The 27,368-nt window shown below is 41.4% G+C and overlaps 1 protein-coding gene and 1 long non-coding RNA gene across 3 annotated transcripts in view; both read left to right on the top strand.

Annotated features, from left to right (window-relative positions):
- The window catches only part of LOC309497873 (interferon-induced very large GTPase 1-like), a 28,383-nt gene extending 2,966 nt beyond the window's left edge, over window positions 1–25,417 (top strand). The window contains exons 2-3 of one of the 2 annotated variants that reach the window (XM_082168254.1): window positions 13,751–13,806; window positions 19,460–25,417. In XM_082168254.1, coding sequence (XP_082024380.1) covers window positions 13,751–13,806; window positions 19,460–24,265 — 4,862 coding nt within the window. In that variant the 3' untranslated portion in view covers window positions 24,266–25,417. Of the gene's footprint in view, window positions 1–13,750; window positions 13,807–14,664; window positions 14,695–19,459 lie in introns of those variants that run through there. The other variant, XM_082168255.1, reaches the window with a different exon arrangement.
- LOC309503633 lies at window positions 17,596–18,882 on the top strand. The gene is made up of 2 exons (XR_014207786.1): window positions 17,596–18,153; window positions 18,391–18,882. It is a non-coding gene; the product is annotated as an uncharacterized lncRNA (long non-coding RNA).
- Window positions 25,418–27,368: the final 1,951 nt, after the last annotated feature.

Here is a 27,368-nt window from a genome sequence, read left to right as displayed (position 1 = left end):
CTTCTGTAGAGTGTAGTGTAGTGTGCACTGCAGTGTAAGTGCTGACTGGTGAGGGTATAGACAGCTGTCTTCTGTAGAGTGTAGTGTAGTGTGCACTGTAGTGTAAGTGCTGACTGGTGAGGGTATAGACAGCTGTCTTCTGTAGTGTGTAGTGTAGTGTGCACTGCAGTGTAAGTGCTGACTGGTGAGGGTATAGACAGCTGTCTTCTGTAGAGTGTAGTGTAGTGTGCACTGCAGTGTAAGTGCTGACTGGTGAGGGTATAGACAGCTGTCTTCTGTAGAGTGTAGTGTGTAGTGTAGTGTAAGTGCTGACTGGTGAGGGTATAGACAGCTGTCTTCTGTAGTGTAGTGTGCACTGTAGTGTAAGTGCTGACTGGTGAGGGTATAGACAGCTGTCTTCTGTAGAGTGTAGTGTAGTGTGCACTGCAGTGTAAGTGCTGACTGGTGAGGGTATAGACAGCTGTCTTCTGTAGAGTGTAGTGTAGTGTGCACTGCAGTGTAAGTGCTGACTGGTGAGGGTATAGACAGCTGTCTTCTGTAGTGTGTAGTGTAGTGTGCACTGCAGTGTAAGTGCTGACTGGTGAGGGTATAGACAGCTGTCTTCTGTAGAGTGTAGTGTGTAGTGTAGTGTGCACTGCAGTGTAAGTGCTGACTGGTGAGGGTATAGACAGCTGTCTTCTGTAGAGTGTAGTGTGTAGTGTAGTGTGCACTGTAGTGTAAGTGCTGACTGGTGAGGGTATAGACAGCTGTCTTCTGTAGAGTGTAGTGTAGTGTGCACTGCAGTGTAAGTGCTGACTGGTGAGGGTATAGACAGCTGTCTTCTGTAGTGTGTAGTGTAGTGTGCACTGCAGTGTAAGTGCTGACTGGTGAGGGTATAGACAGCTGTCTTCTGTAGAGTGTAGTGTGTACTGTAGTGTAAGTGCTGACTGATGAGGGTATAGACAGCTGTCTTCTGTAGAGTGTAGTGTGTAGTGTGCACTGCAGTGTAAGTGCTGACTGGTGAGGGTATAGACAGCTGTCTTCTGTAGAGTGTAGAGTGTAGTGTGCACTGCAGTGTAAGTGCTGACTGGTGAGGGTATAGACAGCTGTCTTCTGTAGAGTGTAGTGTGTAGTGTAGTGTGCACTGCAGTGTAAGTGCTGACTGGTGAGGGTATAGACAGCTGTCTTCTGTAGAGTGTAGTGTGTAGTGTGCACTGCAGTGTAAGTGCTGACTGGTGAGGGTATAGACAGCTGTCTTCTGTAGAGTGTAGTGTGTAGTGTAGTGTGCACTGCAGTGTAAGTGCTGACTGGTGAGGGTATAGACAGCTGTCTTCTGTAGTGTGTAGTGTAGTGTGCACTGCAGTGTAAGTGCTGACTGGTGAGGGTATAGACAGCTGTCTTCTGTAGAGTGTAGTGTAGTGTGCACTGTAGTGTAAGTGCTGACTGGTGAGGGTATAGACAGCTGTCTTCTGTAGAGTGCAGTGTAGTGTGCACTGTAGTGTAAGTGCTGACTGGTGAGGGTATAGACAGCTGTCTTCTGTAGTGTGTAGTGTAGTGTGCACTGCAGTGTAAGTGCTGACTGGTGAGGGTATAGACAGCTGTCTTCTGTAGAGTGTAGTGTAGTGTGCACTGTAGTGTAAGTGCTGACTGGTGAGGGTATAGACAGCTGTCTTCTGTAGTGTGTAGTGTAGTGTGCACTGCAGTGTAAGTGCTGACTGGTGAGGGTATAGACAGCTGTCTTCTGTAGAGTGTAGTGTAGTGTGCACTGCAGTGTAAGTGCTGACTGGTGAGGGTATAGACAGCTGTCTTCTGTAGAGTGTAGTGTAGTGTGTAGTGTAGTGTGCACTGTAGTGTAAGTGCTGACTGGTGAGGGTATAGACAGCTGTCTTCTGTAGAGTGTAGTGTAGTGTGCACTGTAGTGTAAGTGCTGACTGGTGAGGGTATAGACAGCTGTCTTCTGTAGTGTGTAGTGTAGTGTGCACTGCAGTGTAAGTGCTGACTGGTGAGGGTATAGACAGCTGTCTTCTGTAGAGTGTAGTGTAGTGTGTAGTGTAGTGTGCACTGCAGTGTAAGTGCTGACTGGTGAGGGTATAGACAGCTGTCTTCTGTAGAGTGTAGTGTAGTGTGTAGTGTAGTGTGCACTGTAGTGTAAGTGCTGACTGGTGAGGGTATAGACAGCTGTCTTCTGTAGAGTGTAGTGTAGTGTGCACTGTAGTGTAAGTGCTGACTGGTGAGGGTATAGACAGCTGTCTTCTGTAGTGTGTAGTGTAGTGTGCACTGCAGTGTAAGTGCTGACTGGTGAGGGTATAGACAGCTGTCTTCTGTAGAGTGTAGTGTGTAGTGTAGTGTGCACTGCAGTGTAAGTGCTGACTGGTGAGGGTATAGACAGCTGTCTTCTGTAGAGTGTAGTGTGTAGTGTAGTGTGCACTGCAGTGTAAGTGCTGACTGGTGAGGGTATAGACAGCTGTCTTCTCTGAAACACATGGAGTCTTTAACCACTGTGCACCTGATGTGAGCAAAAACATCCCAAAAAAAGTAACATAATTTATTAAACATTTATGAAATGCATAGTCATGTTTTGTAAATGATTAGTTACTCATTAACTAATCAAATGTAAATTACTTATAACTGAATCTACAAAACATACATAAAATAATGAACATATCACTTATTAATCATTTATGAACGCTAGGGGTGTAACGATATTCAAACCGAACCGAAAAACCGCGATACACCACCCACCATACGTATCGCGATGCTCTCATGGCGTACCGAGGATGCCCCGCCCCCTGCTGCCCCGGCCCAGCCCCGGCTCAATGGACCTCATGTCTTATGTGTACACAACGAATACAGCGTTATAGCCTAACCACCATTAATACCTTATAATAGCAAGCTCCTTTTTTTATTACTTTCGATAATAAGCAAGGTGTAATCTTTCAAATTCTGTCTATGATCACTAAATTCAAACAATAAATGCCGTTTTGGCGCTCTTTGATGTGGCGTGACAGATCACTGTAACGTTACTAACGTTAGCTCCTCATTTAAAGCGGCAGCACGGAGCGTGAGTAAACGTGATTCTCTTCCTCAGTTACAGAATAAACATGAATGGACACCTGAAGGTAAGTTAAAAGATACAGTATACTTACTGAAAGGCATCATAACTTGTGTAATCAATCGATCAGTGTTTCAGCAGTGGAAAGACGCCAATAAAACGTCTTAGTTTGTCTTAGTTTGTCACATAGCCTTATATTTACCTCAGGCAAGTCATTCAGTGCCCACAGCTTGTTGGTTCCTAAATTAGCTCTTGCACTAAATAAATGCACTATATTAGCCTATATAATATATTTTACTTAACATGTTAATGATTGATATCTTGATTATTTAATGTAGCCTATGTTTTAAATATCTGTCATGAAAATGACAGCAACTGTGTAAATATTTATATTTCAATAAGAAATTAGAGTAGAAAACATAAGTTAATGAGAAAACTGCCTTATGAGCAGTTTACATGTTTTCATACAATGTGTTGAGTGTTGATTATTATATCTAAAAATAAATAGTATCTGAAATTAGGCTAAAAGTTTAGGCTCTGTTGTTAACCTTTAAGGTTATAATAATGTGTGGGCTCCCTATATAGTTTACAGCATTAGCAGATTTTTTTTTTTTTTTTTTATCCTTGCGAAAAGTTTAATTGTAATTGAATTAATTTAAAGACAAAGACAGAATTTGTGCAATAAACCACTGTAAAAAAAGCTTTCTAAACCCCCCACCCCACCGAACTGAACTGAACCATGATGTCAAAACCGTGGAGCGTACCGAACCGTCAGTTTTGTGTATCGTTACACCCCTAATGAACGCATAGTGATGTTTCGTAAATGATTAGTTAAAACAATTAACAACTTATTTATACCAAAGAGCCAAACAAATTACATAAAATAAAGATACCAAATAGTCTCAACTGAATCTCAGAATTTTTTTTATTTTCTTTCAATAAGATGTTAACCTGAATTTAGGCAATAAACCCACAACAGATAAGAGATTATAAGTCTGCCTATAAAAGTAAACAAAGCTTAGTGACAGGACGTAAAAGAGTGTTTGTGTTGGTTTTCACTTGGGCCTGCCGCACAAGACCCTTGTTGTCTGTGAATGCTTGTAGCACACGTTCCATTACCCAAGAGTTTCGTGGTGCGGAATCATCAGCAACCAATACAATGTCCCCAGGCTTGAGATTTTTCATTAGGCTTTGCCACTTTTGTCTTTCTTGCAGGTCTGGTAAGTACTCTTTGATCCAGCGCTTCCAAAATAGGTCAGCCATATACTAAACTTGGTGCCACCTACGTCTGGAATACAGGTCTGCTTTGTCAAACCCCCAGGAGACATGGACGGCTTTACTTTCAACAGCAGCAAATGATTTTGAGTGAGGAACTCCAAGTCATTTGGGTCATTGGACAACTTAGTGATGGAACGACTATTGATTATTGCTTCCACCTCACATAAGAGCGTTTGAAGGCTTTCTTCATCAAGAGACTGCTGTTTTACAATGGAGTTGAGAATTTTTCTGACAGTCCGTATTTGACGTTCCCAAACTCCTGGTGGGATGCAGTTGTGGGATTGAAAATCCACTGTACACCTTTTGCAAGCAATGTGGTTTGAATTCTGTCATTATTCAAACTTTGTATGGCCTTTCGCAACTCCCTTTCTGCCCCAATGAAATTTGTCCCATTGTCAGACCTGATTTATGGGATCAATTTCCCGCCTAAAGTTAGGGGTGCACCGATCCGACTTTTTCAGTCCCGATACCGATACCGATGCCTGGGCTTTGTGTATCTGTCGATACCCGATACCGATCCGATACTATTGTTGAATTAATAATAAACTGTATACCTTCCACCTTATACCTTCCTTGAAGAGACTAAAGGCACCAGACTTTACTAACTAACCATAACTAAGACAAAATAACAGATGTATGTAATGTGTTGAATTCTTATTTATTTAAAAAACAATTGTGCATTTAAATCTAAAATATAATGTAATCAAACTCTTAAATTAAAATAAATAAAATGTAGCCACAAGAAACAAAACAGTGCATTGGTTGAACATACAATAGTAATCAAACAGTAACCAAACATTGTAAACATGTAAAAAATATAAAGTGCAAAGTCCTGCAAACAGGAATTTAAAATGCAACATAGCAGCTGAACCTGAGAATAAACAAATAAAAAGTTGGTCGAACAACAACTTGATCACACATACAAATAATAATAACCAAACATTGTAAACATGTAGTGCAGTGTCACACCACCATCACAAACATGACCTGTGAATGCTCACTTAATCAGCAATGGCAAATTTAAATGTCAGTTTTAATGATCAATATGTTTCATATTTTTAAAAATGAAAACAAAAAGAAGCAGGGTTGTGTTTTATATTTCGTGTTATAAATATATGCAGTAAAGATAATCAATGTATGCGATCAAGACGCGATCAAGAACGCTGCTGTTCCATTTGCAGAATAACCGGACTTGCCGCCTCTCGTCCTCGGGAGTTCGTTCTCCTGAGTCAAACTTGGCAAGTCCCAAGTTTGCGTACTTGGTATTGAGAAACGGCCTCTGGCTCGCTCCATGTTGCTTCTAGCATGCGACACACGTGAAGCTGACGAATGACGTAGGTTCTGCTGTGACGAAAAAAAAAAAAAAAAAAAAACCTGGATCGGCCCGTGGATCTGTTATTTTTTCAGATCCCCGATCCAGCTATTTTGTCAGTATCGTGGCCGATATCCGATCCTAATATCGGATCGGTGCACCCCTACCTAAAGTATTTAAAAACACATGTAAAAATATATTGCACAAACTGAAAAAAAATTATGCAGAATGATCAGAATAGCAAACAACGTGGTCACGGATCAAAATATAATAAGCGTGAATCAAGAAATAACAAGCGTGAATAAAAACTTCAAACACGTTAAAAGTTATTTTGCACAAAACTTAAACTTATGGTCATGATTTCTTAAAGTATGTTTTCCTTGGTTTTATTACTCTGTACTTTGTGCTCTCTTGCATTTTCTGCTCATATTTTACTCTATTGTACGTTTGTGCTGTTTTTCTCTTCGCTCTTCTTTCTATGTTCTGCGCTTGCTTTCACAAATGTTGCAGTTCGAGTTTCATGTAAATTAGGGCGGGCTTAATGCATTTCTGATGGCCGTTTGTGTATTTCCTTTAGTTGGGCAGTTTGACTCTTGCCTTTGTAAAGACATGAGCTCAAAGGGGAAATATTAATAACAATCCATAATTATTAATATTTGGGTCAGTTAATTAGATTAACTTTGAGGTAAGCCAAATTAATATTATAATCAATTAATCAGTTCCAATGAACTCTTCGATTATTCATTTATTCTAGGAAAAATTTATCTTTCAGGGTCACTGAAAAATTATTTTTTCTTATCGTGTGCAGCAATTAGAGCATGCTGTAACAAGATCAAGATCGTAAAAGGGACTTTGTATGCAAACAGAGGATCAGAAATCAAATTCATAATTGTGCACAAGTTTTATTAACTAAATCACAAACATAACTAACACTAAACAAACAGAAATACATTCATACATCCATACATACATGCATAGGTAAAGGAGTGAGTGATGTGGAACCGGAAACAGGAAATAGAACTATGGAGCAAGATCTATTTCTGTATGAGTGGAACCATCAGCTTATTTCAGTGCACCTCATGAAATTTATACTTGCATGGTCAATTCTTGAAGTGGTTGAAGATTGAATTCGCCGTTGGGTCCTTGAGTGTCAAATGTCACTGTATGAGTTGCAATCCTTTCTTCTCCGTTGGATGAAGGAGATAGGATGAACTTGTGTTGTTGCTGTTCTCATGGCTGGAGTGCAGATTGTGGCCTACACACTCTGGGCCGGCAGGACACAAAGAGCACATGGTGAGAGTTGCGAGGGACTTCGTCCGTGTTGAATAAAGTCACTGAACTCCTGAGGTTGTCCTTGATGCTGGAGTGAGCACATGTCCTGGATGCTTCGAAGCCTCCTGCCCTGGGCCTGTTGAGGCCATGCTGGAACACACGGCATCCTTCTTGGTTGGATTTAAGAAAGGCAGTCTGACTCGGCCTGCAGAGGCCTGCAGGGCCCAGTGGGGGGGAAAGGGGGTGCAGCAATGCAGCAATACTTCATGCAGCAATGCTGAGAGCCACGAGTTTTATACTATGGTGGCTCCCAGCATTGCTGCATGAAGTATGTCACCATTGTTGGGAATCATATGCTGATTCTTGATGTTTTTGTGTCTTTAAATTATTTTTTTCTTACAATGTATTTAAAATTTTTAATTCGTGTTCAATCATTCATTACCACTTTTAATTAATCATTTTTTTATGATGACGAAATATATATAATATATGCGCTGGCATTGCAGCATTAAGTATATCACTATTTTTGAGATTCATATGCTGATTCTTGATGTCTGTGCACGTCTATTTTTTCCCCCGGAATGTATTTAGAAACCAGAATATCTGATCTGTGGCAACAAATTATTGATGAAATCTATTAACAACGAATAACCAGTTTTTGTCAGTGATAACATTTTATTCAAACATTTTTGCAACGAAGAAAGGTAAATCACCTGATCGCTTTTGTTTCTGGTTTTCTTTACAACAAGTTATGTTTCAGTAAACACTGTTTTCTTATTTCAGATCGTGTTTTTTTCGAACAAAGTCAAACTGCCCAACTTAAGGAAACACCGATCACCACCGAGGCTGTCGGGCTCGAGTGGAATCCTACCCCGTGTCCTGAACGGTCTCAGTTGAATGATTGGTATTTTGGGACGGGCTGCGCTGGTTCTCAGCTCGCCGCACCAGTGCCTTTACTTCCTGAAGTAGGTCGCGAACGGCACCTTTCTCTGCCAGAAACTACTCGAATAGCTTTTCCCCCTTTACTACCCTTGACGGAGGAGCGATGAAGGGTTACGAGGCTATCCCTCCAGTGGAGCGGTCTGTCACGACACAGGTGCACCTGTGTCCGGAGGCCACTGCCTTTTGGAGGGGGGCCCCTCTATCAGGCCAGGGCACTCATGGACATGCATGAGGGTAGCCCAGACCGTGCACTCATAGGTGAGCTCCACACTGCATTCCGACCTCGCCCTCTGGGGCATTAGTGTTGCGGTGTGCTTGATCGGTCTGGCGATGTCCACATTAGTGGTCCAGGAACGCCATCGTTGGCTCAGCCTGGTTGATATGGCAGATACGGACAAGGTTCGGTTCCTGGTCTCCCCAATTTCCCAGGTTGGGCTGGTTGGCATTGCGGCGGAAATCTGCGCCCAACAGTTCTCTGCTGCCCAAGCGCAGACTTATACCATCCGGCACATCCTGCCCTGGTGGCCCGCTGCTGCCTCCACCCCGCCGCCGGTGGCAGTTCCTCCGCCTGCTCGTTGGCGAGGGCGTTCCCCTGCGCCGTTCCCGCTGGGCCTCCGCAGCAGCGTCGACCCAGGCCTCAGCTTGGAGCCGACTACAGTAGGGACGTTCAACCCGCTCCAGGCGCTGCCAAGCCAGGTGGCAAGCGAACAGCAAAAGCATTCCTGAGCGGGCTGCTCAGGGATGGAGGAGGATGCTTTTGGAGTTGGTCACCAATCCACTCCCTCCCCCCAGGTAAGGGCCGGGTGGAGTCTTCATTTGTGTGTGTGTCTGTTCCACCGCTGGCTCCCAAAAAAGCGGAGCAAGCGGTACCCATACTTCAAAGAAAGAGTGAGGACCCGGTCATTTGCCTTCTCACGCATCCCTGGCCATCTCGTGGAAACAGGTAAGTGTCGTGCACCACACTCAGACCCTTCTTCAGGCCACCTTTGGGCCTTCTGAGCCGGGTCCCTGTCCTCCACCTTGCTGCCCCACCTCGGGTAAGTCTGTGGGTCCCTGGCCCAGTTCGTGGAGGCCAAAAATGCTTCCCAACCAGTCCAGATGGCCCCAAACTATACCATCAGACTCGGCTTGCGATTCTTTTTCGCTCGGCTGGTGGGTCACGACCATCTTGGTCCTGTGTTAATTGAGACGGGCCCCCTTGTTGCACAGAGATGCATTTACAAATGCTCTGTCCCCAAGATTGGTCTGCTGCGTTCGACCTGAGAGACATGTACTTCAGATCTCTATCATTCCGCTCCACAGGCCATCCTGTGTTTAAGCGTTCGAAAGGTGTGAAGTATCAGTACAAAGTCCTACCCTTCAATTGCTCATAGCCAGTTGGGTCCCCAGGTCAACTGGGAAAGGGTAAACTCATCGAAAGGCTGAGGATCACTTTTCTAGTTTGGAGATGGATTCGGTCCACCGCATCTCTGAAAAAGAGTGTGTGGATGGTTAGTGCTGTATAGAAGTGAGAAAGTGTCCCACTGAAACTCTTCAGAGGCTCCTGGGGCATATGGTAGAAGCAGCCGCTCGGATTCCTCCATATGAAGACTGCTTCAGCACTGACTTCAGGGCCGAGTCCTGAGGTGACCGTGGCAGAGTGGCACGCTCCGTGTGAAAGCACTGCCGCCAAACCCTCAGTGCGTAACAGACCTTTTGTTTCTCCTGGCCAATGGTCCCTAGAACGAGTGTCCATCAATACCGGCTGAGGGGCCACATACAAAGGGCATGCAGTAATGGAAGTCTGGGCGGCCCTCCGACTGCATAGGTATCCCTTGCCTCAAGTTGCTTGCAGTTCATCTCGCTTTGAGACACCGCTACTCAGCGAATTTGTACTGGTCTGAAAAGACAAAATTGCGACCATTGTGCTACGCTTCCCTCGCATGTCACAACTCGCCTGCCACCTCCTCCTTGGAGTCAGAAGCTTCTGAGGATGCTTCATTCCACTTATTACTTCTTGCCTGCACAATTGTGCCACTAACGAGCCTCACAACAGCCTATGGCCCAGAGAGAGTGGAGTCTCCGTCTCCCTAGGTGGTCCAGCTTTTTGGGGCCGCACAGTTACATCTGTTGCCCCTCTGGACTTATCCCTCCGCCAGATGCTTCTTTTCCTATCTGAGTGGACATCCCTCGAAACAGAAAAAACTCTGGCCACAGCTGGCCCCGGGGCACCCGCAGAAATGCGTTCCCCAGTGAGCCTTCTTGCACACAACTGTGCTAAAGTCAAGGAGGAGATGGAGCAGGTCTTGCTAGTTGCCCCTTATTGGCCCAAACAGACCTCTCCTCTCGACAGCCCTTCCTGACTCCTTCCTCTGAGTACATTCTCAGGGATGGGGCATGATGGCACCCGCGTTTAGACCTTGGAGAGTTCCAGGTTTGGTTCTAAAAAGAATGGGACACAGAGGTTCTGGGAACTACTGCAATCATTTTTATGCCATAGAGACCATCACTTCTGTGAGAGCTCCCTCTCAAAATGAGGCACACTCCCCCTTAGAAGTGGAACCTATTTGTTGAATGAGTCTTCTCTTCGTGAGGAGATGCCGAAGTTGTTCGATCACTTCAGTGCTTCTTTCCTGCTAATGGGTTGAAGTGAGGGCTGTCTCCTCCACCTCAAACTGTTGTTGCATCTGTATTGATGCACATCATGATGCAGTGGATACAAATCCGTGGCAAGCACGACTTGATCGTCAGGTTCCTGAGGGGAGCAAGGAGACTGAATCTCTTTACCCTCTTGGGACTTATCTTTGGTGCTACTGCTCTGCAGAGACCTCCCTTGATCCATGCAGGCAGTGAGTTTAAAATACTGTTTTTAGAGAAACCGTTATCCGGCTTGCTTGATCTTTATCTAGAGGGTAGAGACTTGCACGCATTTTAGGTCAACGAATCGTGCCTGGAATTTGGGCCGGCTACTCATGAAATCTGAGACCCCGGCCTGAATATGTGCCCAAGGTTCCTACCTCTCCTACGGGACCAGGTGGTGAGCCTGCAAGCGCTGCCCCGGAGGAGGCAGACCCAGCCCTTGGCTTTTCTTCAGTCTGCTCCATTGTGGTTATACGTGCTCAGAATGCAAAGCCTGGACCTCAGACCAGCTCTTGTCTGTTACGGAGATCAGCAGAAGGGAAGGCTGTTTCCAAGCAGAGGTTGGCCCACTAGATGTGGTTGTATTCATCTTGGTGAGAAAGTTTCCCAAGATGCACATGCCCACTTGGGTGGTGAGCTCCTCCTAAGTGAGAGTATTGCTCCCTCCAGAGTGCCTCGCTGAACAGATGTTAAATAGAGTTGGGGCTAGCCAATGTGTCGAACCATTGCTTCCCGTGTGCTCCCTTCACATGAAGCCAGTTTCATTGTAAAACTAGTTCGAAGTGTCGGCTTGCTGCACCATTCCCCTCCTATGGACTGGATACGTGCACAATTCTTGCTCCAGTAGAGTTCCTCTTATTAGCCGAACCCTGTCGAGTTCCTCTATACCCTTCGGCAACGGACGTGGCGGAATGTCCGAAGCCAGGCCTATCACTCATATACCCTGGTGGAACCTGTGTTAGGCTGGGTCCATATGTTGTGATACCTACGGTGATCCCATATGTGAATTCTTCCACGGTACGGCTCCCTGCGGCGAGCCCGTATCTGTCACTGTCTGGTTGAGTCTCACCCCTGTCATAGGCTGGAGCCACCTCAGTGACATTATATTATATATATGACATATGTTGTACTGCCGGTCATCCGCCCAGTCCATGTGTATTCTCCACGTTACCTCCCTTCAGGCAGGATGTGGCTTCCACTGCCTCCCTTCCTTCCATTGATAGGGCACGCTTCCCAGTGGTTCTGTGGAACAGCAGTGACTTCCCTGGCCTAAGCCCTGTCCTATCTCCGCCTCTATAATGCAGGGGGGTCAGGAGGTTTTTTGTCTAGGCACTGAAAGGTGGCAGCACCACCGGGCGTTTTAATAGGGATCCCAATCAGTTGACACATCAACTACGTCAAACGTGAGCGATTGAAAGGGAACGTCTCGGTTACGTATGTAACCCTCGTTCCCTGAAGGAAGTGAGAAAGGGTCCCTTCGCCAGTATTCCCGTATCACCGCTGACTCCGGGCTCCGCTTGGCACCTCAGCGAAAAACAAGTGGTGTGTGCATCCGCTTCCATGTTTTTACCCGCACTGCGGGGCGGAGCACGAGATGCAATTCACGCACGCCAATCTGCATTGGCTCGTTTTAACAATACTCGAAGATGACAGGCTCCCTAAGCGTGATCCCAATAAGTTGACACGTAGACTACGTCTCTGTCCTCTCCTTCAGAGAACGAGGGTTACATATGTAACTGAGATGTTCTTATTGTTGAATAAAGTGTCATATGAATGAGTTTCCCCTCATAGACGACTGGTTTTGGGCATTTTTACTGCGTGATAAATATAAGCAGCACGACAAAACGGTTCATATGCTCATTGTGTACAAATTATGATCAGAAATGGATAAATATTAAGTGTGCTGTTTAAAACAAATAAATAACCAATGTAGGAGAATGGCATCTATTCCAATTCGAAGCTTGTGACATAAACGCACACATTAACCCGATCACATGTTTAGCGTTCATGTAAACACTGTTGGTTTTTAAATGTTATGGCTGATCAGTGTATACACAAAGCAATAATTATGTCATAGCAGGTAAAATGTAGCTCATTAAAACATGTAATAATAATAATTTTTATGGATATTGTAATTCTCTATTTCATAAGATAGATGATCAAATGGCCAGTAGATCACTTCAAGATTGTTTACCAAACTAAAAGCCAATTCAGATTCATTTCAGGACACATGTAAAGTAATTGTTATTGTGGACGCCTGTAACTTTTATAGTCTGTTCACATAGGATAAGTAGCCTGGAAATCCAGACCTAAATCTAAAAGATTAATGGTCTGGTGTCGATTAATGGTCTGGTGTCGATCAATGAAAATCGGCCAGCTCGAGGGGCGGCACCAAGCATGCATTTGAAAATCTCACAGCACGCAATTGGATAACACTACGACCAATCACAACAATAAACCCCATACGCTTAGCTACCAGGGGAGCTAACTGGTAGATTATACTCTTCCGGTCGGCAAAACAGCAAAAACACCCTACTTGCAAAGGAACGATTCGAGTGCCGTCTTCGGTTCCTCTTTTGGGAAAAAGCCAAGTCTAACTCGTTCATTGTAGCGGCCAAAGCCGTTTCAATCCACTGCTATTTATCCATAGGCATCTTGCAATGTTTACTGATGACTTCGACGTCACATGCTGTCGTCATCTGTTTAGCTCGCCTCTGGCCCGCCTATATCAGATAGCCCGATGTGATTGGTGCAGCTCAGATCGAGGGGCATATTTAATGAGCTCCATGGCTCGACACCAGAGTAACTCGCTGAGCAAATTCAACTTGTGCTCTCGCGAGAACTCTGGTTTACCAGGGTATAGGATAAGCAGTTTCTTTAAAAATTAAAAAAATGAGTGAAATTGCTGTCACACGTAATTTACCTATCAATGTATTTAATACCAATGTATTCAAGTGCTAATAAATTATGCAGAATATATTAAACATGAACATATGTCAAAAACTGAACTGTTGACAATAGTGAGTCTGTAATCCTGCAGTAGACCGTACAGAGTGTTTTCCAAAATGCTAAACAACACATATACACACCTTATTGCATAATACATCTGTTCAGTACAGTTCTTGGAGTGAGAAGAGTCTTTTTGTTTAAAGTGAATGAAAAAGCTATAATGAAACAACAGAAGATGTTTCATTTATTTGTTATTTTCTATGTCATTTAGACTTTTCTGAATAATAACAATTAAATAAAAAATATGATGAAGATACTCACATTGTTTATTTTCTGCTTCTTTCAAGATGATGGACAAACAAGAATGGAGAACACAACATCGGAGAATGGAAAAAAACTCGAGGTGAGTGCCTCAACATTTAAAGCTGCATTAATAAAACGTGTTGAGCCATTCGTTAGTCTGGTTGTTTGATGAGAAAAATATGAAATGTAGTTGCAATAAACGCATTAAGAATCCACACATTAGCAGCGGAGTCCTCTTATTCTGGTGAACGGAATTAAGGAAGAACTGATGACGACACAGTTTGATCTTTGGTTCACAAATCAGAGAAAAGGGGCGTTTCATTCCCGCCCATGTGTGGAAATCGAATATTTAAGCAATGGAAAAGACATGTTAATTGCTTAACAGTATGTACTATACAAAGTGAAAAACTGTAATAGCTCTCACGGGACATTTCATGTAATTTTACTGTAAAATACTGTTAAATGTACAGATTTTGGAAGTACACTGTAAAAAAAAAAAACCTTACCGTTGCATTTACCGTACTGGTACCTTAAACTGGCAGCTGTGGTTGCCAGTACTTTACCGTAAAAAAAGCGGTAGAAATATTTAATTTTTTACGGCACTAAACTAAAGTTTACGGTAAACATCTGGCATCTGGTTGCAAGTGCTTTACCATAAAAAATACGGTAGTAATATTTTAGGTTTATGGCATTTAACTTTAGTTTATGGTATAAAAAAAACCTGCCAGCTGTGGTTACCTGTAATTTAAAAAATATTGTACTGCAAACCAATTTGTCATAAAAGGTATTGTTGAGAATTACACACTTTATTATTTTCAATAAAACATCAACGTCTAAACCTCTGGTAGTCACCATTATGATGGAGATTAGTGTTTGCTTTAGTTGAGCTCTTGACCCTTGACTTTCTAACGTTTGTTAACGTGTGACAGACATTTACACGAGTTCGACTGGGGAATAAAGTGCAAGTTGTGAGATGCCAATCGCCTCCGTGAGTCTGTCTGGCCTCTGTAATAACTTCATCTGTGAGCTATCCCTATTTCTCCTCCTGACAATGAATGGAGAGGGGGGCCTTCCGTTTTAGTGATGAAAGCTACAGTTGCTTGAACGCCCAGAGAGTGTGATGATGGAGGATAAACTTGTGGTGCTCTCGCGGGTTACCAGGAGCTTAATGACTTCACGAACCGTAAGGCCCGCCTCTCCATTCATTCGATTGGACAGTGGAAAAAAACGCGATGACGTCGGGTGCTTTTTCGCTAGGAGTTGCTTTTTTTTTCAACTTTTTCAACTTTTTCAAACGCGAGGCGCAGCAGGCGGTAAAACGTCAGGCGCATTAACAGCGCACAGATCACTTGCTGCCATAGGAAACCAATTGAAAATAGGCGCCTCTCACTGCAAAAAAACGCGTCAGGTGTGATCGGCCCCTTAGAGGGTATAGGCCTTGTATATTTCAGCAAGACCATTCTAAACTGCATACACTGCATCTATTACAACATCATGGATTCGTTGTAGAGTAGTCCGGGTGCTTAACTTTTTTGAGACGTGTTGCGGCCATCAAAGTCAAAATTACCTTATTTGTTCCTTACAATTATTCATTTCCTCAGTTTTTGTATAACATTGTATATGTTTTCTATGGTCTATTGTGAATAATATATTGGTTTATGAAATTTGCAAATCATTGCAATCTGTTTTTATTTACATTTTACACAGCATCCCACCTCTTTTGGAATGTGGATGTACATATTTTTTCTCTAGAAACCGTGCTAAAGGAGATAACACTGTTAACCCTTTCACACGTAAGTTTAAAATATTCTGGCTGACCCCCCAGCGTGAGTTTTTCAAGGCGACCGTTATTTAGAATGTGTCACTTTATGGTTTCCATGGTGACGCGTCATTGCTTGTCACGTGACACACCGCAGCAACAACAGAGCTGAATGAATGATGATCTGCTTTTATGTCATTTTTCCTTTATTCAAAATATTCACAAATTTGTTAGATATGACATGAAATATCTGATATTCCGATTGTCAAATATATGCAAGTGGAAGTATTTTGTTGTTTAAACACCTTTATAACGATCGCGTTAGTTCAGCTGTATTCGCGATGGGCGCCGCCATCTTAGTTTGTGCCGCAGACGCAGTTCAGAGAATCGGATCTGTTGGATTTACAACACGTGAATTCATCCACTTCTCCCGAAATACATAAAACAAGTAAGTGGCAGGTGAACTGGGAGAAGAATAGTGTAAACTTTAAAGTTACTTACACAATGTGTATCTGATGAATACAACTAATTATAATGGAAAGGATTATTATTGCCTCTTCCTTAGACATCAGTGTGTATTTTACGAACTCTAATGTATTGTTTTTTTAGTACTTATATGTCTGGAACCTAAAATAAACATTATGTGGTTGAAAACACTGAAAAGTTGTGATTTATGACAGCTCTGAGCGTGCCTGTCTCTGGCTCAGCGCCAGCCAACGCGCGAAAGCACATTTGAATTTAGCAGTTGATCACGTCATGCACTGACCGTTCTAATCACACCGGTGTGATCGTACGCTCCAGGGACCAGCCTAGTAGGGCTGGTCCAAATACCATTTTTTGAGCTTCGAAGCTTCGGTAGTAATGAACATCGAATATTCGAAGCTTCGGAGAGAGGGTGCTGAAAATATTCTTCTCTCTAATAAAGGCAGGAATCTCGATGTGTCTGTATGTCCGTTTGCATTTTGATTATTTCGAGAACCGTTCATCCAATCGACTTCACAAGGGAGTGCAGTGTCTCATTTGGTGCAACACGCGGATGGACACGCGAGACGTGACACGCAACACATTCAGAATAATAAGCGGCGCGGGCAGGGCTTATAAGCTCCGAGAACGGACACTATACTAGTGATATAAAAGGCACACACACAGGTCTGTTAAATTAAGAAATACTTTTAAGGTAATCTAATATTTTTCTGACTAACAAATTACTGACACAGTAAAGGGTAGATTTAAATAAAGAAAAACGAAATTTAAATAAAGAAAAACGAAATTTAAATAAAGAAAAACCGAAATTTAAATAAAGAAAAACGAAATTTAAATAAAGAAAAAACGAAATTTAAATAAAGAAAAACGAAATTTAAATAAAGAAAAACGAAATTAAGTTAAATTAAAAACGAGATTTAGATTGATAATAACGGGTAAAAAGGCTAATACATTTTGTTTATATTAGCCTATTCTATTTTCCACAATGTCAAAGCAACGCAGCTTAACCCAAAACACAAGCTCAGGCATGAACTTCGGTTCATACAAACGTACGCCGCTGTTCTGCGCTCTAGCCAGAGAACACTCCCGTTGCTGGAACATAGACGTCGGTTCTATTTCTAGAATGCACGCGTTTTCCGCATGGCTCGAGCCGCGCCTGAGCCGCGTGTCTCATGCAGGCAGTGTGCAAACTCCAACCTGTTAACATGGGAGCCGAAAAAAAAACGGACACGCCACGCAGACGCTCAGCTAGTGTGTCGCCGGCCTTATTCAAGCGCGAATGAGAACTGTTTCGCGGGGGATCCCAGGTGTGCAAAAAAAAGAAAAAAAGAATATTCGAATGTCAAATTTTCAAATCGAATACCAACCCACAGAACGAATATTCGAATATTCGATTATTCGGGTACAGCCCTACAGCCTAGACTGATCACACCGGTGTGGTCGTACGTGCGAAAGGGTTAATGCATTCCTGACATGCATCAAACCCTCAATCACCTCTCAGATACCAAATACTGACATTACTGTAACATTAATACCAGAATAGATGCACTGGTTTTAAGAAAACTAATATTACTTATTCATTATATAATGAAAGAGGAGGGGATAATAAATACACCCCTTCATTGTTTACTTGTCTTAGAATGTCTTAGAATGTCTTAGAATATTAAATACTGAGATTTTATTTTTGATGAGCACTGACAATGTTTCTATGATTCAATAGTCTTTGTTAAACAAAGATACTTTTCATTTACTTACCCTCGGGCCTTCCAAGATGTAGGGGACTTTTTGTCTTCAGTAGAACAGTAAAGAAGATTTTTGGCTGAAACAATGATGCTTGGTTATTAGGGGTGTGACGAGACACTTACTCCACGAGACGAGACGAGACACGAGATTGGGTTCACGAGAACGAGACAAGACGAGATTTTTACACAATTTTTAAGAAATCCTCAATGATGAAATATATGAAAGGAAAATAGTCTTTTATTCAACTGAAAATCACAAAATGCAAAACAATTTAGGTGCATTTTGAAATCAACTTGTAATGAATGTTATTTTACTTCTATTTTAATTAATTCTATGCAGTAAAGGACATGCAAACACTGCAAAATGTTTTGCTATAAACTCTACCGTCTGGCTTCTCCCCTGTACGATTTCACATTAGAAATCTAACTCCTTTCCACAAATCGAACATAAAAAAATAAAACAGTATAAATAAAATATAAATAACTGAAATAACACTTTAAATGCAAACAGTAAGTGTGTATCCATAATCAAAGTACTGCTCTCTCAAAACTACAAGTTCAAACAGAAAAAAAAAATGTTCTTCAAGCATGAAAAAGAGATAAATTAACTACACAGAACAGCCTAAGATTATGGTCATGTTCTTTTTCAAGAATATAAGCATGTAGACGATTTCTGGCAGCAGTTGAGACCTTTGGGCAGTAGTAGGGCTGCACGATATGAGGAAAAGCTGCGATGTGCGATCACATTGTTTAATATTGCGATGTCGATATGACTTGTGATATGTGAATGTTAGCTATACTGTTCCCATGTCTTAGTGCTATAATAGGTTCTTTGCGTGATAGGTCAAATGTTTATTACCTGCCTGGTTCAGATTACACTATTTTAGCACGATTTTGGCACGATCCGTTTCGTGGAGATTCGGACAACGGGCGTCGGGACGCAAGATTCGATCGTTTAATTTTGTATAGTGTGTTATAGTGGGCGATAACCTACGCGTCTGCGATGCTTCAGGACATCACGACAGAAAGACTAGCATGTTTAATTTTAACGGTCCTCCACGACGGGTTGAGTGCGAGTGAGAGTGCGAGGGACGTGTGTGTGTGTGTGTGTGTGTGTGTGTGTGTGTGTGTGTGTGTGTGTGTGTGTGTGATTGGCCCGCGGCACACAAATGATTTAAAAGTGGCAGGGGCATCTTCAATACTAATTTCACCCTCACGCTCCATCACTGACATCACAACAACTCACGAGACAAAGTTTCACCTCGACGAGAAATCTCGTCGCGTTTTAATCTCGCGAGATCTCGTAACACCCCTATTGGTTATTCATAAATGCAAGTCAACGGCTACTGGAAATCATATCATGCAACACAAAATTGATACCTGTGGTCCCTGACAATATATTGAGGTCTTATGAAGCAAAATGATCGGCCTATGCAAGAAACTGAACATTATTTACAACAAAATTATCTGCAATCAATAGCCTCAGGCAAACAGGGAAGTCTGATTCAGACAGTTTTGTTTCAATGAACTGCTTCAAATAACTGATTCACCAGTTTATTTACGGTATCATGCAATGACAATCTAAAGGCCAATCTACTTTGAGAAAATTAACAGCAAATTTAAATATTTGGGTGAACTATCTCTTTTAGTTCACTTGGTCATAATTTTAACAAAATGTGAGATAAAATACAGAGTAAAATTACAGTATTGTTCCTTCAAACAAAAGTAAATAATATAAGTAAATGTAATGCTGTTTGTTTATTCAACAGGGAAAAAACAAAAACTTTGGAACAACGGGAGTCGGATCAGATCAACACCAACAACAGGAAAAGACTGAAAAATGGAAGTATATATGTCACAGACTTAATCTGGAAGACAGGCATACCAATAAACTGAGAGCTGCAAATGTTCTTCAGATAACCAAACATTCATTAGAGTCCCATGAGTCTTGTGCTGAAGAGGAGCTGATTCAGACTTTTATACTAAAACTACTGATGATGAACTACAGAGCAAGATACATTAAAACTACTGAGACTAATGAACAGGATCACACACAACAAAGAGACAGTGATTCATGTGAAGACGAGGGTGATTTTTTTGATGATTTTGAGGGGAAACCGTTATCAAAAACAAGTCTGTCTGAGCGAATTCACCCGATGGATGTTCAGATGGCTGCGTTTCACTGTGCTGATGGTTTCCTGAAGCAGCTGATGGTGACTAAACTGTCCCAGTGTCAGTACGCTCTGCCTCTGCTTGTTCCTGATCCATTAACACAACAGATTGAGTTTCATCTCTGGACATTCAGACAAATCAACAAGAGCTGGAAGAAGAGAGACACCAACCATGAAACCATCAGTCAAACCCAGCCGAGAGACACCAACCATAAAATCATCAGTCAAACCCAGCCGATCTACAAGGCAGAAACTCCAATGGTGTTTTTCTTCAGGTTTGGCTCCGTGTCTTCATCCAAGTCTGAGCTGATGAACAGTCTGATCAATGAGAGACACAAGACGTTCTTCCACAGGAACTGCCCAGGCAGCTGCAGATCTAGAGTCCTGATGGATGGAGTGGTGGAGATCGCCTGGTTCTGCCCCTCTGGGAAAAACACAGATAATTTCAACGACTGTGTTGCGTTCTGTAATCTACATGGTGATGCAGGAGACCATGAGAAACAGCTGCAGATCCTCTCTGAAATGGCCTCAGTCAATGTTGTTATTCTGCCAAAACTGGACAGGAATGACAGACATGCAGCAAAAATACAATCCCTTTTCAGTAACAGAAAGCCACGCATTTGTATTTTTACTGAAGATGAATCAGCATTATCTGAGCCAAAGAAAGGGAAATTCAGAATTGGTCTCAAAGACAGAAATCAGTCAGAAGTATCTGAAGAACTCAGAAGAGCTATAAAAAAGTGTCTCTCAGAATCAACTCGTTCTTTCAGACTTGAAGATGTGGCCAAACCTCCAGACACCAAAGTAGATGAGGAAGATGATGATGACTGCAGGAGAGGAAGAGAAGCAGCACAGCAGATGGTGAGTTTACTGAAGGAGAAAAATCTGTCAGAAATCAAAGAATCATTTCTGCCTCATCTGAAACTGTGGCATCAGTGGAGTCAGATGAACAAAGAACTACATCGACCTCAAGGAGAAAATCTAGAAAAGGTAACAAGTGCGAAAAATACAGAGATGAAGAAAATCCGTGTAAAACAGCATGAATGTAACATCGCCGATTTTATGATGCAATTCATTAAAGAAATGAACTCAAATGGTAAACATAAGAACATGTTTTTTCTCAAATGGCTCAGAATCCTCCTGGATGAACACACATCAGCTGACCTTTCTGCTCTACTCAACAAGTATGATGAAACATGGTCAGAAGTCTTAGAACTGAAAGACAAAAGTAATAAATCTGAAGAACATAAAGCTAAACAAACATACCTTGAGCAATTATCTGACGATCTTCAAGCTGCAACTTTTGGTTTGGAGCACATCATGAGGGAGATCGGTCAGATCTATGAATCATGTTCATCTGTGAAGAAGCAAAAGAAAGGCCTGCAGTTTGAGTTATCTTCTCTCCCGAGTCTTGCCGCAGAGATGATGATCTCTGGATTTCCACTGGAGCTGATGGATGGAGATGCTGCTCATGTTCCTCATGTCTGGATCTCTGCTGTTCTAGAAGAACTCATCCAGAAACTGGGAAACCAGACCAGAGTATTTGTGCTGTCAGTTTTAGGGGTTCAGAGCTCTGGGAAATCCACCATGCTGAACGCCATGTTTGGGCTCCAGTTTGCCGTCAGTGCTGGAAGATGCACCAGAGGAGCTTTCATGCAGCTGGTCAGAGTCTCAGATGAGATGAAACCACAGATTAACTTTGACTATATTCTGGTCGTTGATACTGAGGGTCTTCGTGCTCTAGAACTGGCTGGAAGATCAACACAGCATCATGATAATGAATTGGCTACATTTGTTGTTGGTCTTGGAAATCTGACATTGATCAACATCTTTGGAGAAAACCCATCTGAGATGCAGGACGTTCTTCAGATTGTTGTTCAGGCCTTCATGAGGATGAAGAAGGTACATCTGTCTCCCAGCTGTGTGTTTGTGCATCAGAACGTTTCAGACATCACAGCTGGAGAGAAAAACATGGAGGGAAGGAGACGACTGCAGAAGACACTGGATGAAATGACAAAACTCGCTGCTAAAGATGAAGTATCTGATGCAGAAAGTTTCAGTGATGTCATTAGATTTGATGTTCAGAAAGATGTGAAGTATTTTGCTCCGCTCTGGGAGGGAAGCCCACCAATGGCACCACCAAACCCAAACTACTGTGACAACATTCAAGAACTAAAGGAAACTATTATGTCTCATGCCTCAAACTCACATGGAATGATGCTGATAGACCTAAAAGATCGTGTTAAAGATCTCTGGGAGGCTTTACTGAATGAACGATTCGTCTTCAGCTTCAGAAATTCTCTGGAGATTTCAGCCTATAGGAGACTGGAGACCGAATACAGCAAGTGGTCCTGGAGTCTTCGCAGTGCCATGATTAAAACGGAAAATAAACTACATAAAAAAATAGACAATGAAGCAGTTGATGAGGTTGAGGAAACTGATCTTCAAAGAGAACTGATGAAGACAAGTGAAGAAGTGAAAAAATTAATGACAGAATTCTTTGTCAAAGACAAAGATATACTGATTCAATGGAAAACATCATTTGAAATCAAAATCAAAGAGCTTCAGGAAAACATTGTGAGACAATCAAAGAGGAAATTAAATGAGATTCTTCAGCAGCGAGACCTGAAGAAAAAGATTGATGCTCAGAAGATAAATCATGAAAACACTCTCTTTGAAAAGAGCAAAGAACTTGCCATAAAACTCAAAGACAAAGCAAAAAATGAAGAAATATTGAAGAAAGAGTTTGATTTGTTTTGGGAACAGAGTGTGAAGAAGATCATCAGAGACACTCCTGCAATCAAAGAGATTGATGTAATGAGAGATGTGAGAAAGATACTCAGTGACATCTGTGAAAGTGCACCTGTAGATCACTGGAGGGAGAGCAGGGATATTTTCTCTGTACACAGTTATTCTGATTATGTTCAGTTAAAGAAACCCAGTGGAATAAAAGAACACATTATAAATGCCATTAGATCAGTTCAAAGGATGTCCAAAGAAGATGAAGCCCAAATAAGATCGTTAGTCACAAATGTTTCTGAGCAAACAGACAAAGAGATTCAGTCATTTAACATTTCAAATATGGGCTACAACATCAGTTACATTCAACAGCTCACAGGTTACATCAAGACAAGAGTAATAGAACATCAGGAAGGATCAGTGAAATATGAGTTCAAGAATGAATTCTTCCTGGATTTGGTTATTTCCATCTGTAAGAGAGCAAACAAGACAATCACTGACCAACACAGACTGTTCAGAGAAGCCAATGATCCAGTAATATATGTTGATAATAAGAGAGGAGATTACTATTGTATTTTCCAAAAATACGTTCAAGGAGCAACATCAGCTGTGATTTTTGGTGAGATCATCTGTCAGAAACTAAAAGATCCCATTGAGCAGAGCGTCTACACAGAGACTGCCAGAGATCTGACTGATGAAATGATAGGAAACTGTGAATCACTGAATGGAAACAGAACAAATCTGGAGAAACACATCCTGAAGACACTGGCAGAAGAGGAGGATTTTAACAAATACATGAACTACATTCATAAACCCAGAGATCACTTCAAGAGTTTCATCAAAGATGAAGTCAGTCGTTACATCACTGATAAGTTCACTGTCAGTGTTTTACCCAAGATGAAGAAGAACATTAAACTCCTGCAGGAGAAGATCATGGAAGCTGCACATGAATCTACTGAACATGTTCAAGAGAACAGAGGAGATGTTGGTTTGTGGTTGAAGAGTTTCACACAGAAGCTCTCAGATGAGCTGATCTTCTCTGAAAAAGACCTCAGTGGAGTGAAAAATGATGATGTTGATGATTTCAACCTCCTAGAAGATGTGATAAGAGACAAACTTCCTGCTATAATGGCTGACATCAGCAGTAGATTCAACACAAAGACATTTCCAGTAAAGCTGGACTATAAATTCAGGCCAGATGAGCTTTTGATTGATCACTTCTGTCAGTGCTGTTGGGTTAAGTGTCCATTCTGTAAAGCCATCTGTACCAACACCATAGACAACCATGATGGAGATCACAATGTTCCTTTCCACAGAGTGATAGCAGTGAAGGGTACGGGTTTCAAGGATACAACAATCTTGTCTGTTTGGATCTGCACATCATCTGTAGCAAACAACAATCGATCCTTTTATCACAAGGACTCAGGTAAATCAGTCCTAATGAGAGATTACAGAACAGCAGGAGGAGTTTATGCTAAATGGAGTATCAGCCCTGATCTCTCTGAACTGCCCTACTGGAAGTGGTTTGTGTGCAGATTTAAGGAAGATCTGGAAAAACGCTACAGTAAAACATTTGAGGGTGATGGTGTGATACCAGATGAATGGAGCAAATACTCAAAACATGAAGCAAAACATGAAGCTATTGCGAGTTTACAATACATGTAAGGAAGCAGATAAAGAAAGAGACTCTTGTCTCTTCTCAGATTTATTAAGAAATTAGTTTCTCTGACATTCATCAGTGAGAATCTGAGCTCATCTACACCTCAGAAGATCAGAGCTTCATCAAATACATCAGAAGAGAGTTAAAGACAAGTTTTAGTTCCTCATACGTTATCTGAACTACAAAACAACATATTTCTGAACATATGCCTAAATGATAAAGCTCAAAAGTCTAATTAAAGAATGTATTCATTCAGAGTGAAGCGATTCATGTAACTTCATATAGAAAAGACTGAATTTCACTAGTTTCTGGCAGTTGGCTTCAGATCTGCACTCCAAGACTCACTCTCTTCAATGACCTTTGAACTTCCGCTTCTGCGAACACATGCTTCAAAACAGAAATAGAGGTTACAGTGGACTGTACTAATGTTAAAAACTAGGTTTATACTTGCACCCGAAATCCATCTGCCCACGACAATACAGACCTGCTCCCTCTCTGAAAAGACTTTGAGCGTTCACCCCATTAACAAGCCAATACTCTCAAGCTATCTTTCCTCTCACCTTGTAGCATCTCAATGGAGGGGGGATATATGGACTTACTGAATAACTCATGAGAGTAGTTTATATAGGGGCGCATGAATCTTTGATTTATGACCTTATATGACCAGGTGTGCGTTTGTGACCCTTTTGACCTTCCGTTTCCTGAGTGTTTGTGTGTTTATGACCCCAATCTGTTGTGTGATAAGGAAAGTGAATGTTTTTTTGTTTTTTTTTCAGGTTGTCTTTATATTTTTCGAAATATATATAAACATGTATCCAATTTTCTCATCTTATGATTTTCTTTCTATGTGGTTTGGCCTTTGTATTCTTGTAAACTTTTGGGATTAATGTTTCAGACTTTGTTGCATATACACTGAAAACAATTTTTCATTGGATTTTCTCAATTGAATTATGGACACTGGTTCCACATAATTTGTTTGGGTTCACAGTATCCTACACATTCACATAGTTTTTGTACAATAGTTTTGTGTTAATCACATGTATTTTAAAGAAGTAATGTGTACATGCTCCATTTAAGCTAACCTAAAATAATTCAGTCATGTTAGCTGAATATTATTCTTTTATTTTAGATACATGCCTGGATCATGTTAATTCTACACAATCTAATCAAGTTATCTTTACATAATTTTTTTTGTTACATTTTTAATGGTTTATCTTGTTACTTGAATGTGTTTTTGTACTAAACAATAAAAACGCATTCATTTAAACCATTTATTTAATTTATTGAACATTCATTCACTTAAAAATGATGCATGTAAAAACGTACAAAAAGTAGTGAATCTGATGTATGCAGTCTCTATTTTCTAGATAGACATATAATCTCATTTACGAAGACCATCAGATTAATATCATAGATAGATAAGATCACAAGCAATATAACATCTCATATTTCTGTGAAAACTGAATTTTGAATTTTGCACAATTCAAAGAGAACTTTGTTCTCTCCGACTCTCTTTAACACATTCAATGTGCAGACCTTGTGATTTTAAATTTAATGACATCTTGAAATGACTATGAAATAACATCTTTTTAGAATCTCTTTGGTGATTAAATATCGAAATGACTCGTACTGGGAAAAAAAAACGTACTGTTCTATGCAATATGTATACATGCCCATTTTAGATCGAAGACGTTAACTCTTCATAAGAAATGTTTTAACAAGATCATGAACGAGTTATATATCATACCTGCATTTATGAAACTGCGTCTTTATAAACAAATAGAACATTGAAGCACAAATAATTTGATTTCATGAAATAAAAAAAACCTCCTCTGACTCCTCTGTACAACTTGAATGTGTAGAACTTGTGCTGAATGTGTAGAAGAAACCTCAAAACTGTAAGAAAAGGCAGTACTCAGAACTGTTAGTTCATGCATCCTGTGAAAAAGCAGTACATCTCACAGGTGAAGTTTGGATTTGAAGTTTTGGGCCTTGATAGAGAGCTCACCCCCATCCAACTCCATGATGATTTTTTGCAAAATCTCAAAAGTGTAGCGCACGTTGTGGGGTACTTCAGGTTAAGAGAATAAATGAGACCAAACAACATTGCAGTTGCAAAAGCCACATTCTCAAGGTCCTGAAGCACAATCACACCCTCAAGGACAATCCCACATCTCGGGGTTCATTCTCAGCAATATGCTTTATCACAAAGATCCCCATGGTGGTCTTCTCAATGGCACTGTAACAGATCCTCATCCGTGTCCTAAAGAAAGTATTAATAATTAAAACACTAACACTAACCACAAGGGGTAGCTTTATTGCAATTAAATGAATGCAACAAAGATTGTTTTGGCTGTACGGCATGCACATGTGTATTACGTGTTTAGTCTATAGGCATACACGTTTGAATGCGTATATGGGCGGGCGCGTAGTCTTTCTTTACAAAGTGACATTGCCAATTACTTGTCTAGCATGCATAATACAGTATTTTTAGTCGTTTCCGCTGATCCGTGTGAATGGGAATCATTTTTGATAAAGTTACAGAATTAATTTGTTTCTTTAGGGCCAAGAATGTTTTTCTAAAGGCACAGACGACTTTTTTTTTTTCATGATTATCTGCATCTCCTGCACTGCATCAAGCCACTCTCATAATAGCTGCAAAATAATGCATGGCTCTTAAGCCTTGTTTATACTTTCGACCTCGCTCCACACCTCGAGTCTCCACTGACTGCACGCGCACCTCCCCAGATGGACAAGGCAAATGAGAGTTCTGTGAGAACCAGGACTGTTAATTATGAAAAAAATAGTAACGTAAGCCAAATGTTTCCAATATATGCTAGGAATATAAAAGCCCCGACATGGAGTGGATAACTGTTAGATATAAAGTAGAAAGATATATAGCGAGAGACAATTACCCCTCAAAAAAGTCAGTAAGAAGCTTTCTCTTCCCGACTGCGAGTGGAGGTTTATTTTTCTCCATATTTTAAAAGCTAAAATTAGCTTCACCGGAGCGGCGCCAAACAAACGATGTCATGCGCGCGCACAGCGCTCTTTAGGCGGGGCGTTTACATTTTAAAGAGACATGACAACTAGCCTATAAACACACTT

This window comes from Leuciscus leuciscus (genome assembly GCF_965113295.1).
Source record: "Leuciscus leuciscus genome assembly, chromosome: 1".
Lineage (NCBI taxonomy): Eukaryota > Metazoa > Chordata > Actinopteri > Cypriniformes > Leuciscidae > Leuciscus > Leuciscus leuciscus.
Note: the sequence above shows the minus strand (reverse complement) of the source record. Positions and strands in the feature narration are given on the sequence as shown.